Source organism: Hylobates moloch, unplaced genomic scaffold (assembly GCF_009828535.3).
Source record: "Hylobates moloch isolate HMO894 unplaced genomic scaffold, HMol_V3 SCAFFOLD_4, whole genome shotgun sequence".
NCBI lineage: Eukaryota > Metazoa > Chordata > Mammalia > Primates > Hylobatidae > Hylobates > Hylobates moloch.
The window spans coordinates 156,867,212-156,882,834 of record NW_026652279.1 but is presented as its reverse complement, the minus strand read 5'-3'; the positions used below and the strand labels follow the sequence as shown (position 1 = coordinate 156,882,834).

At 37.4% G+C, this 15,623-nt stretch overlaps 1 protein-coding gene across 5 annotated transcripts in view; it reads left to right on the top strand.

Annotated features, from left to right (window-relative positions):
* Positions 1 to 15,623, top strand: part of UGGT2 (UDP-glucose glycoprotein glucosyltransferase 2) — a 233,570-nt gene that overhangs the window by 11,006 nt on the left and 206,941 nt on the right. For 4 of the 5 annotated variants that reach the window (XM_058438019.1, XM_058438016.1, XM_058438017.1 and 1 more), the window contains one exon: positions 7,221 to 7,395. In XM_058438019.1, coding sequence (XP_058294002.1) covers positions 7,221 to 7,395 — 175 coding nt within the window. Of the gene's footprint in view, positions 1 to 7,220; positions 7,396 to 15,623 lie in introns of those variants that run through there. The other variant, XM_058438020.1, reaches the window with a different exon arrangement.

The following is a 15,623-nucleotide window of genomic DNA, read 5'->3' as shown; positions in this document are numbered from 1 at the left end:
CAGCTCTGATTATATAACTGGTATTGGTATTTTACATGCTTACACTGTGAATGCTGTCAATGTTTGTGAAGCCCAGAGGGAAACTGTCATTCAGAGACTACCACACATAGACACCTCCAGGTGGTGCAGCAGAAACAACAAAGAATCAATCCCAGGAGGAGAAAGGACAATTACAACTTTATATAGACTTCATAGCTGCTGGACTACCCCGAGACACTGTTTCCAAGTATAATAGTGCCACCTGCCTGACTCAGCCACTTAGTACACCCCTTTTTAAAATGAGCAGTTCTTAAGCTGCTGCTAAGCTCTTGTTGAAACTGAACACCTGACCCATGGAGGCCTTGTGACTCTACCACATGACATTTACATTTTCACATAGTTCCACTAGGAGTCAGTGTCTGGCAAGGTAAAAAGAACCCAACAAGCCTCCCTGCTCAAATGGAAATTATATATCCAAAAGCCCAGCTTCTGAGCCCTAGCATGGTATCAGGTATATGTGAAAAAGTGGCAGCTACTCTTTTGGGAGTGAACTAAATAACCCATTTCACTACCTGAAGTAAGGTCGCTGGCTCAAAAGGGCCCTCAGTTCACAGCGGTTTCCCTAAATGTGTGGGCCAGGCTGCTGGGATGTTTAGCTAAGTTAACAGCTGGTGGGATCTTTGAGCTGCCTCTGCTACCATTCCACCAGGCATAAGCCTTGTAAAACCAAAAGCTGAAGTGGTCACTCTGCTCCGTGGGCAGAACTCAAGGCCATCATCCTCTCTCTGAACAAAATCTGACCCCTTGGTGAAATATAATACATTTATACTGACTCTTGTGCTGTTGCCGATGGCCTACCTGTCTGGTCTGCCACTTGGAAGACTACAGATGGGCAGCTTAAAAATACCACTCCTTGGGGCTTGCACACTGTGAAAGTAATTTGCACTTGCCCATCTGACAGTCTGGTTTACTCCTATAGATGTACATATTATAGACCCATTCCCTGATAAGTATGAATAGAGACAAAATGACTATGCCAAGACCGTGTGAGGCCCTGACTGCTCTTTACCATGGCCTTTTCTCAGGGTGTTTTCAGTGAGTGACTTTGAGGGATAAGTTAATGTTTCTTCCTGGGACAAAGGGCAGCTTACTTACTGCTTATTATTAAATGATGGGTTTCCCACACTCAGTGTTCTTTAGGTGTGATCCATACCCACTGCCTGTGTAGAATTCTTGTGGGTCCATCATACTTCTCCCTATGGAATGTGGGGCCATGGGGAACCCATGTAAACATACTAATGTTCATGTGGCTTGCTGTGCCACAAGTAATCAAGCTCTTTGTTTCTGACTCAGAAGTCTCTGTCTTTTGCCAGAATCCATGAAACAATGAAAAGCTAACGTATTAGCTTGTAATTAGGGTAAAACAATTCTGCAGCCTGACAGAAACATTCTCCCCCTCTCTGTCTGTAAAGAGCAAAGTTAATAATTTTGTTTTCCTTTTGTGAACTTTAGGCATATACTCTTGGGTTTGTGACACCTTATCAATATTGGTCAATGGTTTTTTCTTATTTAAGCATATAATTTATGTTTTTACATAGGTTATTTATAGTAATATGAATATTTTAATTTTTTCCTCTCTGTAGATATGTTTCTCCTTCCTAGATTTTCTTTAGTTTTCATTTTCTTTCAGTTTTTCCAGATTAGGTTTTTATCTTTTTTAAAGAAATGACTGACAAATTTTTTCTGCTTTTTTATTCTAATCTAATACGTTTTGCATTTATATATTTTCTTCTGTCTGTGGTTGACCTAAACACTTGGTTTGGTTTTTTTTTTTTCAATTTTAACATATTTAGGTCATCAATGTTGCCTTTCTTTACTATGTGGTATTCTCATTGTCCCAATTTCTTAAAATTCTTCTTAACAGTAGTTTTATTTACATGTTGGAAAGTAGAGTGACCACTGGGAGAAAGTTATACTCATTTAGGATGGTAATGATTGCTGTCACTTTCCCCCAGATATATAACTCATATTTTATTTTGTTTTATTTATTTATTTTTTTGAGATAAGGTCTCGCTCTAGTGCCCAGGCTAGAGTGCAGTGATGCAGTCTTGGCTCACTGCAACCTCTGCTTCCCAGGCTCAAGTTGGACTTCTGCCTCAGCCTGAGTAGATGGGACTACAGGTGCAAACCACCATGCTCAGCTAATTTTTGTATTTTTTGTAGAGACGGGGTCTTGCTATGTTGCCCAGGCGGAACTCAAATTCCTGAGCTCAAGCAATCTGCCTGCCTCAGCCTCCCAGAGTGCTGGGATTACAGACATGAGCTACCACTCCTGGCCTTCATTCACATTTTAATATTATGTCTATAAAGTTTTGGGGTAGTTCCAGACCATAGATTTTTGAACCAGGGAATAGGAAATAGGGAGAGATGAAGAATCAGTTTACTCTTCTTTTTTTACTGGCATGTTCTTGTTTTAAGTGGTAAGGTTGACTGTCAGTTATGATTCTAAGTTGAACAGCATAGGTTTTATAGTTAGTAGACTTTACTCCCAATTTATGATATAAAGTTATTATTAGTTTGCAACTTCATTAAGAATTTTTGTCTCTGAGTCTTTGTAAATATTTTTGGAGATACTGTAAAATTTAGTGTCAGGGACTGCTCTCCAAATGCCACTTCAAATCAATATGACCGTCTTTTTTGTGGCTTTAAACTTTTGTCCCAAATAGAAAGCTGTATGTTTAAAATTTAAAAAAAATCCTATATGGTCATTCTAAAAGAATTCATATACTTTAGAAAAATGCAAAGTAGAAAGGGAAAATGGCCCATAATTCTGCTAACAGTTTAATATATGTTCTTTTTTAATGCATATATTCATATACAGATATACTTAAAAAAACATTTGTTGTACTATAAAGGGTATCTTAGATCCTTCTCCCATAAAGTTATGTGTTCTTACATGTAAATAAATAAACTTACTGGTATGTACCAATTTTATGTGTTAGGCTGTTTTTGTGTTACTATAAAGAAATACCTGAGGCTGGATAATTTATAAGTAAAAGAGGTTTAGTTGGATTATGGTTCTGCAAGCAATACAAACATGGCATTAACATCTGCCTGGCTTCTGGTGAGAGCCTCAGGAACCTTACAGCCATGACAGAAGGCGAAGCTGGAACAGGCACGTCACATAGTGAGAGCAGGAGCAAGAGAGAAAGGGGGGCCCCTGGGAATTGCATTTCAACATGCGATTTGGAGGGGACAAATACCCAAACCATATCATTCTTTTCCTAGCCCCCAAAATCTCATGTCCTTCTCACATTGCAAATTACAGTAATTTCTTCCCCATGTCTTAACTCATTCCAATATCAAGTCCAATGTCCTAAGTGCCATCTGAGACTCATCTGCTTCCACTTATGAGGCTGTAAAATCAAAACAAGTTATTTACTTCCAAGGTACAGAGATGGTGCAGGCATTGGGTAAACATTCCCGTTACCAAAGGGAGAAATCGGCCAAAAGAAAAGAGTAACAGGCCCCATGCAAGTCTGAAACACAGTAGGCAGGCACTAAATCTTAAAGCCGTCATGTAATCCTTGACTCCATGTCCCACATCCTGATGTACATCCTGGTGGGCTCCCTAGGCCTTGGGCAGCTCCAGCGCTCTAACTTTGCAGGATACAACACACGTGGCTGCTGTCATGGGCTGGGGTTGAGTACCTCTGGGTTTTCCAGGCACAAGATGCAAGCTGCTGGTGAGTCTACCATCCTTGGGTCTGAAGGGTTGCAGCCCTCCCCTCCACTATCTCCGCTAGGCAGTATCCAGGTAGGGACTCTGTGTGGGGGTTCCAACCCCACATTTCCTCTATGCACTGCCCTAGTAGAATATCTGTGGGGGCCTTGCCTGTGTGGCAGGCTCCTGCCTGGGCACCAGGCTTTTCCATACATCCTCTGAAATCTAGATAGAGGCCTCCAAGCCTCCTTCATGCTTGTCTCCTGAGCATCTCCAGACATGAGACCATGTATAAACTGCTAGGGCTTATGGCTTGTGCCCTCTGGAGCTGTGACCTGAGCTTTACCTGTGCCCCTTTGAGCTGAGGCTGGAAGTGGAGCAGCTGGATGCAAGTTGCAGCCTGCTGGCATGGCACAGGGCAGTGAGCATTCTTTCCTTTTAGGCCTCAGAGTGTATGATGAGAGGGGCTGCCTTATATATCTCTGAAATACCTTCCAGGCCTTTTCTTCATTGTCTTAGCTGTCAGCTCCTTGGCTCCCTTTTAGTCATGCAAATCTCTCTAGCAAATGGTTGCCCAATAGCCCACTTAGATTCTTGCCCTGAAAATGGGCTTTTTCTTTTCTGGCTAGGGCTGCAAATTTTTCAAACTTTTACGTTCTGCTCCCCTCTTAAATATGAATTCCAACTTAAAGCCATTTCTTTGCTCCTGCATCTGAACATATGTTGTTAGAAGCAGCCAGGCCACTTCTTGAATACTTTGCTGCTTCGAAATTTCTTCCACCAAACATCTTAAGTAATCCCTCTTAAGTTCAAACTTCCACAGATCCCTAGGGCATAAGCACAATGCAGCCAAGTTATTTGCTAAGGCATAACGAGGGTGACCTTTACTCCAGTTGCCAAAAAGTTCACCTGCCATGTAGTAGATGCTGAAAAATATTGAGTGAATGATACTATAATGAAATGAATAAATAGGTTTCATTATTCCACTCCTTGTGGTAGATATATAGGTAGTTTACAGTAAACAATATCTAATGGAACTTCCTTGTACATATATCTTTGCATAGTTACCTTGGTTATTTTCTTAAATTTCTAGAACTAAAATCTCTAGGTAAGTACATGTATATTAAAATGTATACTCCAAAATTGTCTTCAGAAAGCTGAAGTTTTACACTGTACTTCTAAAATTTTTACCAATGCTAATTTGTATTAATTCTCTTTAACACTTTAGTCAGTTCAGTAAATTGCTACTTTTCAATATAATTATTGAATTTTTAAAGGTTGCCTTCCTCTTATCCAGCCATCTTCTATAGGTATAATTTTTCTACCTATGATATATCCAAGCAGTTCCTGAATTAATCATAAAAGCAAATTTTGAAAGTTATGTGTCTATAGGTACAGGAAGGAAAGTACTGTCAATTACAGACTCAGCAAATGGTAGAGAGCCCTTACCTTTGTGTGTAAAGTCTGTTCCGTTTCCTCTAATTTTTCCTTTTATATTCAACCTCAACATTTATCTGCTAGCATAGTTTTATTGGCAGCCTTTCTAGTTTTCTTTTGAGACGGAGGCTCACTCTGTTGCCCAGACTGGAGTGCAGTGATGCGATCTCGGCTCACTGCAAGCTCCGCCTCCTGGGTCCACGCCATTCTCCCGCCTCAGCCTCTCGAGTAGCTGGGACTACAGGCGCCTGCCACCATGCCTGGCTAACTTTTTGTATTTTTAGTAGAGACGGGGTTTCACCATGTTAGCCGGGATGGTCTCGATCTCCTGACCTCGTGATCCGCCCGCCTTGGCCTCCCAAAGTGCTGGGATTACAGGCGTGAGCCACCGCGCCCAGCTGCCTTTCTAGTTTTCAACAGTAGTAAATTCTTTGAAGGAAGAATTTCTCAGACTTACATTAAAATTTAAGATTCCTTATATAAATTACTAAATGTACTTCTATGATACTGATAAAATCAGGTTTATAAAATGATAATCCAGCTGCTATGTAAGTGACATTTGAGTTCCAAGATTTCAGTAAAAATTTATGAGAATAATTTTAATAGTTTCATGCAAGAATCTTTCACTTCTTTTCAAATGTGAAGTATGATTTTGTATGCTTTTAGCATTTATTAATAGCATCTCACGAAGAAAAACAGCAAATTCAATGTCTCTTATTTTGCACATTCACGTCTCTTCATCTGTTATGAAGTGAAATTCTATTTGGGGCTAAGATTCTATTTATTTTATGCTTCAGCTATCCAAGCATTGACAGTAGTATTTTAAAAATCACATCATGAATACCAGTAATCAAATTAAAGTGGATAAATGTGTGATGATTTTATACTTGAATGAAAAGTTTATTTAAAAAGTGGAAGGGTATACATACTGTACATCTTCTCCTAGTGCATTTCTGTAAACTAATATAAGGATGCTTGAATGTTATAATTTTACAGACTTTTAATAAACACATTTCTATATTGCTGTTGAGTAATGTCACAAATTCTAAGCCAAATAACTGTGGAAATCTCTCAAATTATTCTGTTAGTCAATAAGATTGAATGCTTGAATGATTTTGATTTAGAATATGTTGAGTCAGTAAGTAGTTAAGCCAGAATTGAATCCAATTCTGCCTGATTTCAAAACCCACCTTCTTTTCACGAACATGCTGTAGGAATGTTACTCATACCCTTTTTTCTTCTGTCCTTAACATTGTTATCCAAAGGTAGTAATTGACTGAATGATTGAGGACATCAGAATTCACTAAATAAAAGGTTATTTCTCAACATCCTTGTTACTCTGAACTTCCTTATCTCTTGGTTTGCTTTCTACCTGTGTAAATTGCCAAAACATATGGGCTTTGGAATTCCATAAACATGAGTTGAAATTCTGGCTTTCCATTTGATCTTTTCCTGAATAGTTAATTTATCTGAACCTCAGAAACTTAAAAGTTTCAATGATGGTAGCTGTCTAATTTTTCTTGTGAAATAGAATTTACTAATAAGTGTAAAGAACCTAGCACAGTGTCTGGCAAATAAGTCAGTTAAAGTCTCTTACTCATGATAGTGCTAGATCATAAGAGTCCTGGTTTCTTTGCTTATACTTGGGGATTTGATGAGTACTTATTCATACTAAGTACTGATAATCTTTGAATAAGGTAGTACTTTTGCTTTGATCCTTAAATATTTGTACCTTGTTTTCAGGAAATACGAGCTGTAATGAAAAATTATAACCTTCTAACTGAATAAAATATAAATTTTATTTCACTGAGAATTGTGCTGCCATAATGTTATTGTTTAAAGATAATAAACCTTGTTGGGAAATAAAATATTTTTAATATTAGATTTGGGTTAACCAAATTGTTTTCTTTCTTTTCTGTCATTTAGTTCAAGTTATGTGTACAAAGTCATCACATGAAATTTAAATTCCTTTTCTGTGATTATATATATTATGAATTGTTTGATAAGCAGCAATTATACAGAATTGATATGCCGTTGACTTTCAATTTTTTCAAAACTTTGTGTTTTGCTTTTATCTTAGGACTAGACCTTATCTATTTAAAGGAGATCATAAATTTCCTACAAACAAAGAGAACTTACCAGTGGTGATTCTCTATGCTGAAATGGGTACTAGAACATTTAGTGCATTTCACAAAGTATTGTCTGAAAAAGCTCAAAATGAGGAAATTCTGTATGTTCTTCGCCATTATATTCAGGTATGTGCTCAAGGTTACTTTTGGCTGTAGAAAAAAACAATTATTATGATAATTGTCTTACTAGATTTAAATATTAATTTTCGCCAGAATAGTTATCTAACTTTTTTTAACTTAACAAATGTGAATTTCATGTGGAAAAAATATATTGGGATTCTGTCTCTTCTGGGGGTATCATGTCTATAATTCTTTGCCTTATATCTGGCACAAATTTAAAACTTGGATAAAAAACAAAAACAGACTTCAATAATGTGTATAATGCTTGCTAAGAATTCGCAATTAAGAAATCTGATTTACTCAACATACTGATAATATATACAGTATTAGATCAAAGTGCAAAGCATGGTGTTGGAATACTGTTAATTCTTTCTTTTGAGACCTGACTACTTTTCATTCAGGTATCTGGTATGTGCTGTATTGTTCCCCGTTCCTCTAGCCTGCCATTGCTATGACACTATCACATTTTTCTGTTTTAATGATTTCATAGCACTTATTACTATATCTCCTCAAGTTTATTTAACACTTTCAGAGCACATACATGCACACACACAAACACACACACACATGCATGTGAATATAATGGCCATTAGAGGAAGGACTTTGCTTTGTTACTACTGTCTTCCCAACATGGAGTGCTTTAATTTGCATTTCCCAAATTATTAAGATTATATGCTAATATTTAATCTAATTAAAACCTTACAAATATATTTGTAAATTGCCTGTCCATAGCCTTTGCCTATTTTTGAATTGGATTCTTTTTTTTCTCATTGGTTTATAGGTGTTTTTAACATATTTTGAATACTAATCTTTTCTTCCATACTTTGCAGCATCTTCTCCTAGTGCATTTCTGGTCTTCTGATATTTTCTTAAAACTTGTTTATGACATCTTTTACAAATATTACTTGTGATATAGTCAGATTTACTCAACTTTACCTTAATGATTTCCTTTATGCTCTTATAAGGACATTCTCTTGTAAGAGTTGAAGTTCTATTTTTTGTTTTGGTTTTTAATCCATCTGGAATTTATTTGAATATACTACTGGGTAGAGATATAATTCTGTTTTTTCCATATGGAAAATTATTGGTCTTCACATACTTTGTTGAACAGTCAAGTCTTTATTCTACTCCATCATATGCTAATTTTTCATATAGACATGTATATGTTTTTAGACTTTCCATTCTGTTGCAGTGATATATATGTCTATTCTACACAAATATAACATCATTTTAATTGCTGTAGCTTTAAAATATATTTTGATATCTGGTAGTATAACTCTGCTTCTTAATTTTTGTTTTTCTAAATATCTTGGCTGTTCTTGCATGATATGTAGCCATGTTAATTTTAGAATTAGTTGGCCAGGTTCCATGAAACATGTTGGGATTTCATACGGGAATGAACTGGACCTTTCTGATGAATTTTGAAGAGACTTTTCTTCATATATGTTGAGCTTTGCCTTCTATGAAGATATTTTTATTTCACAATCTAGTCAGATGTCTTTTTGAAAAGTATCATCTGTGATGTACAATGTTGGGTTTCAACAATCACACAGAGTCATCTGTCAGTCACCTTAGTACCATCCCATTCACATACAGATTCTTGAAGGAACATATGTTTTCAATTCACTTGGATAAATGCCTGGAAGTTCTATTGCTGAGTTTATGATAAGTCAATGTTTAACTTCATAATAAACTATACCAAACTGTCTCTCAAAGTGGCTGTACAGTTTTTCATTCCCCTTAGCCAGGAAAGATAATTTTGCTGCTCTAAATCCTAACCACCATTTGCTAATGTCAGTTTTTTTTATTATAGCTGTTCTAGGTACACAGTGGTATTTCACTGTGGTTTTAATTTGCATTTCTCTAATGACTAATGAAGTTGTCTGGCTTTTCATGAGTTTCTTTTTGGTGAACTTTTTTTGTTGAGTTTTCAGAGTTCTTTTTATGTCCTAGATATAAATCATTTATGAGATACATGATTTACAAACATATTCTACCAGTTTGTGAATTATGTTGTAATTCTCTTAATGTGTTTTGCAGAGGAAGAGTTTTTAATTTTGATTAAGTCCAGTTCATCATTTGTTTATAGATTATATTTTTCATAGTATATCTAAAAACTCATCACCCATCTCAAGGTCATGCAGATTTTATTCTAGGCATTTTATAGTTTTATGTTTACACATAGGTTTATGATCCATTTAAGGTTTGTGCAACCTGTGAGATAGATGTTGAGACTTATTTTTCTACATATGGATACCTAGTTGTTTTAACATTTGTTTAAAAGACTATCCTTCTCCATTGAATTTCCTTTATCCACTTGTAAAATATAAATGACTGTATTTGTATGGGTCTATTTCTGGCTTTGCTTTTCTGTGTCATTGATCTATCTGTCTATCCCAACATCAGTACTACACTGCTTGATTACTCTAGCTTTATAGCCTTGAGATCAGGTTGTGTTAGTCCTCCAGCTTCGTTATTCTTTTTCAGAATTGTTTTAGCTAATCTAATTCCTTTGTCTCTTCCTGTGAACTTTAAAATCGGCTTGTCTGTATCTACAAAAAATCTTGCTGGCATTTTGATTGAGATTACATTGAACATATAAGTTAAATTTGTGAGAGAACATCTTAAAAATATTCAGTCTTCCAATTGAAAATTATGTCTCTTGATTTATTTAGACATCCTTTGATTTCTTTCATCAGTGTTTTTCTTCTTTTTCAACCTATATGCCATTTATTTTTTTTAACCTTATTTTAATGATTAAGACTTCTAGTCAATGTTGAATGGGGAGTGGTGAGGGAAGATATCCTTGCCTTTTTCCTGATTTGGGGAGAAAGCATTTGTTCTTCCACTATTAACTATCATATTAGAGGAAGGGTTTATTTTTAATTTTTTAAGTTCTGGTGTACATGTGCAGGATGTGCAGGTTTGTTACATAGGTAAATGCGTGCCATGGTGGTTTGCTGCACCTATCAACCTATCACCTAGGAGTTAAGCCCAGCATGCACTGTGTAGTATTTTGTAGTGTACATGTACCACATTTTCTTTATCCATTTTACTATTAATGGGCATTCAGGTTGATTTCCATGTTTTTGCTTTGTGAAAAGTGTTGCAGTGAACATATGCATGCGTGTGTTTTTATGGTAGAGCAATTTATATTCTTCTGGGTATATACCCAGTTATGGAATTGCTGGGTCGAATGGTAGTTCTATTTCAGATTCTTTGAAGATTGCCACACTGCTTTAAATGAACTAGTTTACAGTACCACTGGCAGTGTATGTGCATTCACTATTTTCTGCAAACTCACCAGAATCTTGTTATTTTTTGACTTTTTAATAGTAGCCATTCTGACTGATACAGGATGATATCTCATTGTGGTTTTGATCTGCATTTCTCTAATGATTAGTAATATTGAGCATATTTTCATATGCTTTTTGGCCATATCATAGGTCTTCTTTTGAAAAGTGTTCATGTCCTTTGCTCACTTTATTTATTTATTTTAGACAGAGTCTTGCTCTATTGCCAGGCTGGAGTGCAGTGGCGCAATCTCGGCTCACTGCAACCTCCGCCTCCTGGGTTCAAGCAATTCTCCTGCCTCAACCTCCCAAGTAGCTGGGATTACAGGCATCCACCAACATGCCCAGCTAATTTTTGTATTTTTAGTGGAGACAGGGTATCAGTATGTTGGCCAGGATGGTCTTGATCTTTTGACCTCGTGATCCACCTGCCTCGGCCTCCCAAAGTGCTGGGATTACAGGCGTGAGCCACTGTGCCCATTCTTTGCTCACTTTTTAATGGGGCTGTTTATTTTTTGCTTGTAAATTTAAGTTCGTTGTAGATTCTGGATATTAGACCTTTGTCAGATACATAGTTTGCAAATATTTTCTCCCATTCTGTAGGTTGCGTGTTTACTCTGTTGATAATTTCTTTTGCTGTGCAGAAGCTCTTTAGTTTAATTAGGTCCCATTCGTCAATTTTTGTTTTTGTTGCAATTGCTTTTGGTGTCTTCGTCATGAAATCTTTGCCAGGGCCCATGTCCAGAATGGTATTTCCTAGGTTATCTTCTGAGGATTTTTATTTATTTATTTATTTTGGAGACGGAGTCTCGCTCTGTCACCCAGGCTGGAGTGCAGTGGCGCGATCTCGGCTCACTGCAAGCTCCGCCTCCCAGGTTCACACCATTCTCCTGCCTCAGCCTCTCCAAGTAGCTGGGACTACAGGCGCCCGCCACCACGCCTGGCTAATTTTTTGTATTTTTAGTAGAGACGGGGTTTCACCATGGTCTCGATCTCCTGACCTCGTGATCCGCCCGCCTCGGCCTCTCAAAGTGCTGGGATTACAAGCGTGAGCCACCATGGCCGGCTGAGGATTTTTATAATTTTAGGCTTTACATTTAAGGCTTTAATCTATTTTGAGTTGATTTTTTTTATGGCATAATGAAGGAGTCCAGTTTCAGTCTTCTGCATATGGTTAGCCAGTTTTCCCAGCACCATTTATTGAATAGGGAGTTCTTTCCCCATTGCTTGCTTTTGTCAGCTTTGTCAAAAATCAGATGGCTGCAGGTGTGTGACGTTATTTCTGGGCTCTCTATTCTGTTCTATTGCTCTGTATGTCTGTTTTTATGCCAGTACCATGCTGTTTTGGTTACTGTAATCTTCAGCTTTGTTCTTTTTGCTTAGGATTGCCTTGACTGTTCAGGCTCTTTTGTTCCATATGAAATTTAAAATAGCTTTCTCTAATTCTGTGAAGAATGTCATTGGTAGTTTGATAGGAATAGCCTTGAATCTGTAAATTGTTTTGGCAGTGTGGCTATTTCAACAATATTGATTCTTCCAACCTGTGAGCCTGGAATGTTTTTCCATTTGTTTGTGTCATCTCTGATTTCCTTGAGCAGTGTTTTGTATTAATAATTCTCGTTGTAGAGATTCACCTCCCTAGTTAGTTGTGGTCATTAGTATTTTATTTTTGTGGCAGTTGTAAATGGGATTACATTCCTGATTTGGCTGCCAGTTTGGATGTTGTTGCTGTATAAAAATGCTAGTGATTTTTGTACATTGATTTTGTATCCTGAAACTTTGCTGAAGTTGTTTATCAGATCAAGGAGCTTTTGTGCAGAGACTATGGGATTGTCTAGATACGGAATCATGTTGTCTGCAAACAGGTATAGTTGGCTTTCTCTTTTCCTATTTGGATGCCTTTTATTTCTCTCTTGCCTGGTTGCTCTGGCCAAGACTTTCAGGACTATGTTGAATAGGAGTGGTGATAAAGGGTATGTTTAAGTTCCTTATGTATTCTGATTATGAATCCCTTGTCAGATGGGTATTTGTCAAATATTTTCTCCCATTCTGTGGATTGGCTCTTCACTGTGTTGATTGTTTCCTTTGCTGTGTAGAAGATTTTTAGCTTGATGTTAACTCCACTTGTCTATTTTTAATTGTGTTGCCTGTGCTTTTGAAGTCTCACACAAAAAATTTTTGCCCAGACCAATGTCCTGGAGCATTTCTTCAATATTTTCCTCTAGCCATTTCATAGTTTTGGGTCTTATTATTGAAGTCTTCAATCAATTTTGATTTGATATTTGTATATGGTGAGACATAGTGGTCTAGTTAGCTTCATTCTTCTGCATTATGGTTGTTCAGTTTTCATATTGAAAGGACTGCTCTTTCCCTAGTGTATGATCTTGGCATGTTTGTCGAAGATGAGTTGGTTCCAAATGTGTAGATTTACATCTGAGTTCTCTATTCTGTTCCATTGGTGCATTTGTCTGAATATGAATTCTAATCTATGAACATGGAATATCTTTCCATTTTTTGGTGTTCTCTTCGATTCCTTTCATCAGTGTTGTAGTTTTCTTTGTATTAATATAGGTCTTTCACTTTTTTGGTTTAATTAATTCCTAGGTATTTCATATTATTTGTAACTATTGTAACGTTTTCAGAATGTTGTTTGCTGTTTGTGTATATAAATAGTACTGAATTTTGTATATTGATTTTATATCTTGTAACTTTACTGAATTCATTTATTGGTTCAAACAGTTTTTTGGTGGAGTCTTTAGGTTTTTCTAATATAAGATCATATTGTTTGCAGACAAGGGTAATTTTACTTCTTCCTTTCCAATTTGGATGCCCTTTATTTCTCTTGCCTTATTTCTCTGGCTAAGGCTTCTAGTATTATGTTGAATAAAAATAGTGAAAGGGGGCATTCTTGTCTTGTTCCAGATCTTTGAGGGATGGCTTTCAATTATTCCCTGTTTCCACATGATATTAGCTGTGGACTTGTCATATATGGCCTTAATTATTTTGAGGTATGTTCCCTCTATACCTAGTTTGTTGTGGGGGAGGAACTTGTCAGAAAGAGATGTTGAATTTAATCAAATGCCTTTTCAGCACATATTTAAACTGCCGTATGGTTTTTGTGTTCTTGGTTCTTTTAATATGGTGTATTACATTTATTGATTTGTGTATATTGAACTATCCTGTATCCCTGGGATGAATCTCACTTGATCATGGTGCATAATCTTTTTAAGTTGTTGCTGAATTCATTTTGCTAATATGTTGTTGAGGATTTTTACATCTGTGTTTCTTAGTGATATTGGCATATAGTTTTCTTTTTTTGTTGTGTCCTTGTCTTGTTTTGGTATCAAGGTAATGCTGGCCTCCTAGAATGAATTTGGAGGTGTTCTCTCCTCTTCAAGTTACAGAGCAGAGTTAGAATTTCCAAGACTGGGGACGGCAGTCCTGCCTTTCCTCTTTGTCTTTGTCCTGAGGCATATTTCTCCCTTTAGGCACTCATGATGTTTCCCATGTGTGGTACTATCCCACAGCTCCTGAGTGTTCTGCTCAGTTTCTTGCTGTTGTTTGCTTTTTGGATTTTTTCCTTTCTTTCTCTACTACTTTTTCTTCCTAAATTCAATTTGAATAATTTCTATTGAACTGCCTTGTAGTTAACCAATTCCTTTTTTTTTTTTTTTCTTGAGGCAGAGTCTCGCTCTGTCCCCCAGGCTTGAGTGCAGTGGTGCGATCTCAGCTCACTACAGCCTCCGCCTCCTGGGTTCAAGCGATTCTCCTGCCTCAGCCCCCAAGTAGCTGGGACTACAGGCACACACCACCATGCCCGGCTAGTTTTTGTATTTTTAGTAGAGACATGGTTTCTCCATGTTGGTCAGGCTGGCCTCGAACTCCTGACCTCAGGCGATCCATCCACCTCAGCCTCCCATAGTGCTGGGATTACAGGGATGAGCCACTGCGCCCGGCCAGCCAATTCTTTCTTTGGCTAAATCAAGTTTACTTATGACTCTGTTGAAGGCATTCTTTACTTCTGTTACAGTGCTTTTAATTTCTATCATTGCCATTTGGCTCCTTCTTACAGTTTTAATATGTGTGATGAATTTGCCTCTCTCATCATTCGTATGTTCTACTTTTTTCATTAGAGCATTTAACATGTTAATCATTATTTTAAATTCCCTCCTGAAAATTTCAACTTCTTTTTTACATCTGATTTTGAAATTGTTGATTGATTTGTCTCTTCAGACTTTTGTTCCCTTGACTTCTTGGCCATCTTGTGATTTTTGTTGTTGTTGAAAGCTCAACATTTTGTGTAGGAGCCTTGACCCTGCCTTTAGTGTAGGCCATGCCTTTCATGTATGCAGGATTGAGCTGTTCTGGTCAGGAGTTGGGTTGGGTTTCACGTTTGTGGTTCACTTGGCTTTAGGTCTCCCCACTTAGATTTGGATCTTCCCTTTGTACAGCTCCCCAAAGACAATGTGTTTCTTATAGCTTTCCCACCTGTATTTCAGCGTTATCTTTACTCAACCCTCGTTAGACTGGCCTTGAGGTGAAGGTGAGGGGGCAGGTAAGGAAGGGGATATTCTCTGATGTTCCAATTAAGTTTCCTTTCTAGGCAGACTGTAAATTTGGGCCTCAAGGTTTCTGATCCTCTCTCAGAATGTTGGGCCTGGCAGGTATTCCTGTCCCTCCTTCAGATTAAGGCTTTCGTCTATTCCATTTCTCCCGTCTTCAGTGGGCTTCCACCAGTACACTATATAGCTGCAATTTTGTTGCCCTTGCCTCTGAAGATTAAGGCTTTGGTTCCGTAGGGGAGATAGGTCTGAAGTGGATTTCAGCAGTGATTTTTCTTTCCTCTCTGCCTGTCGGCATTAGAGTAGAAGCTTTCTCAGGACCTTTCCCAGTCTTCCCTGTGCAAGAGGGTTTCAGCCTTGCTATGTCTGGAGCTACCAG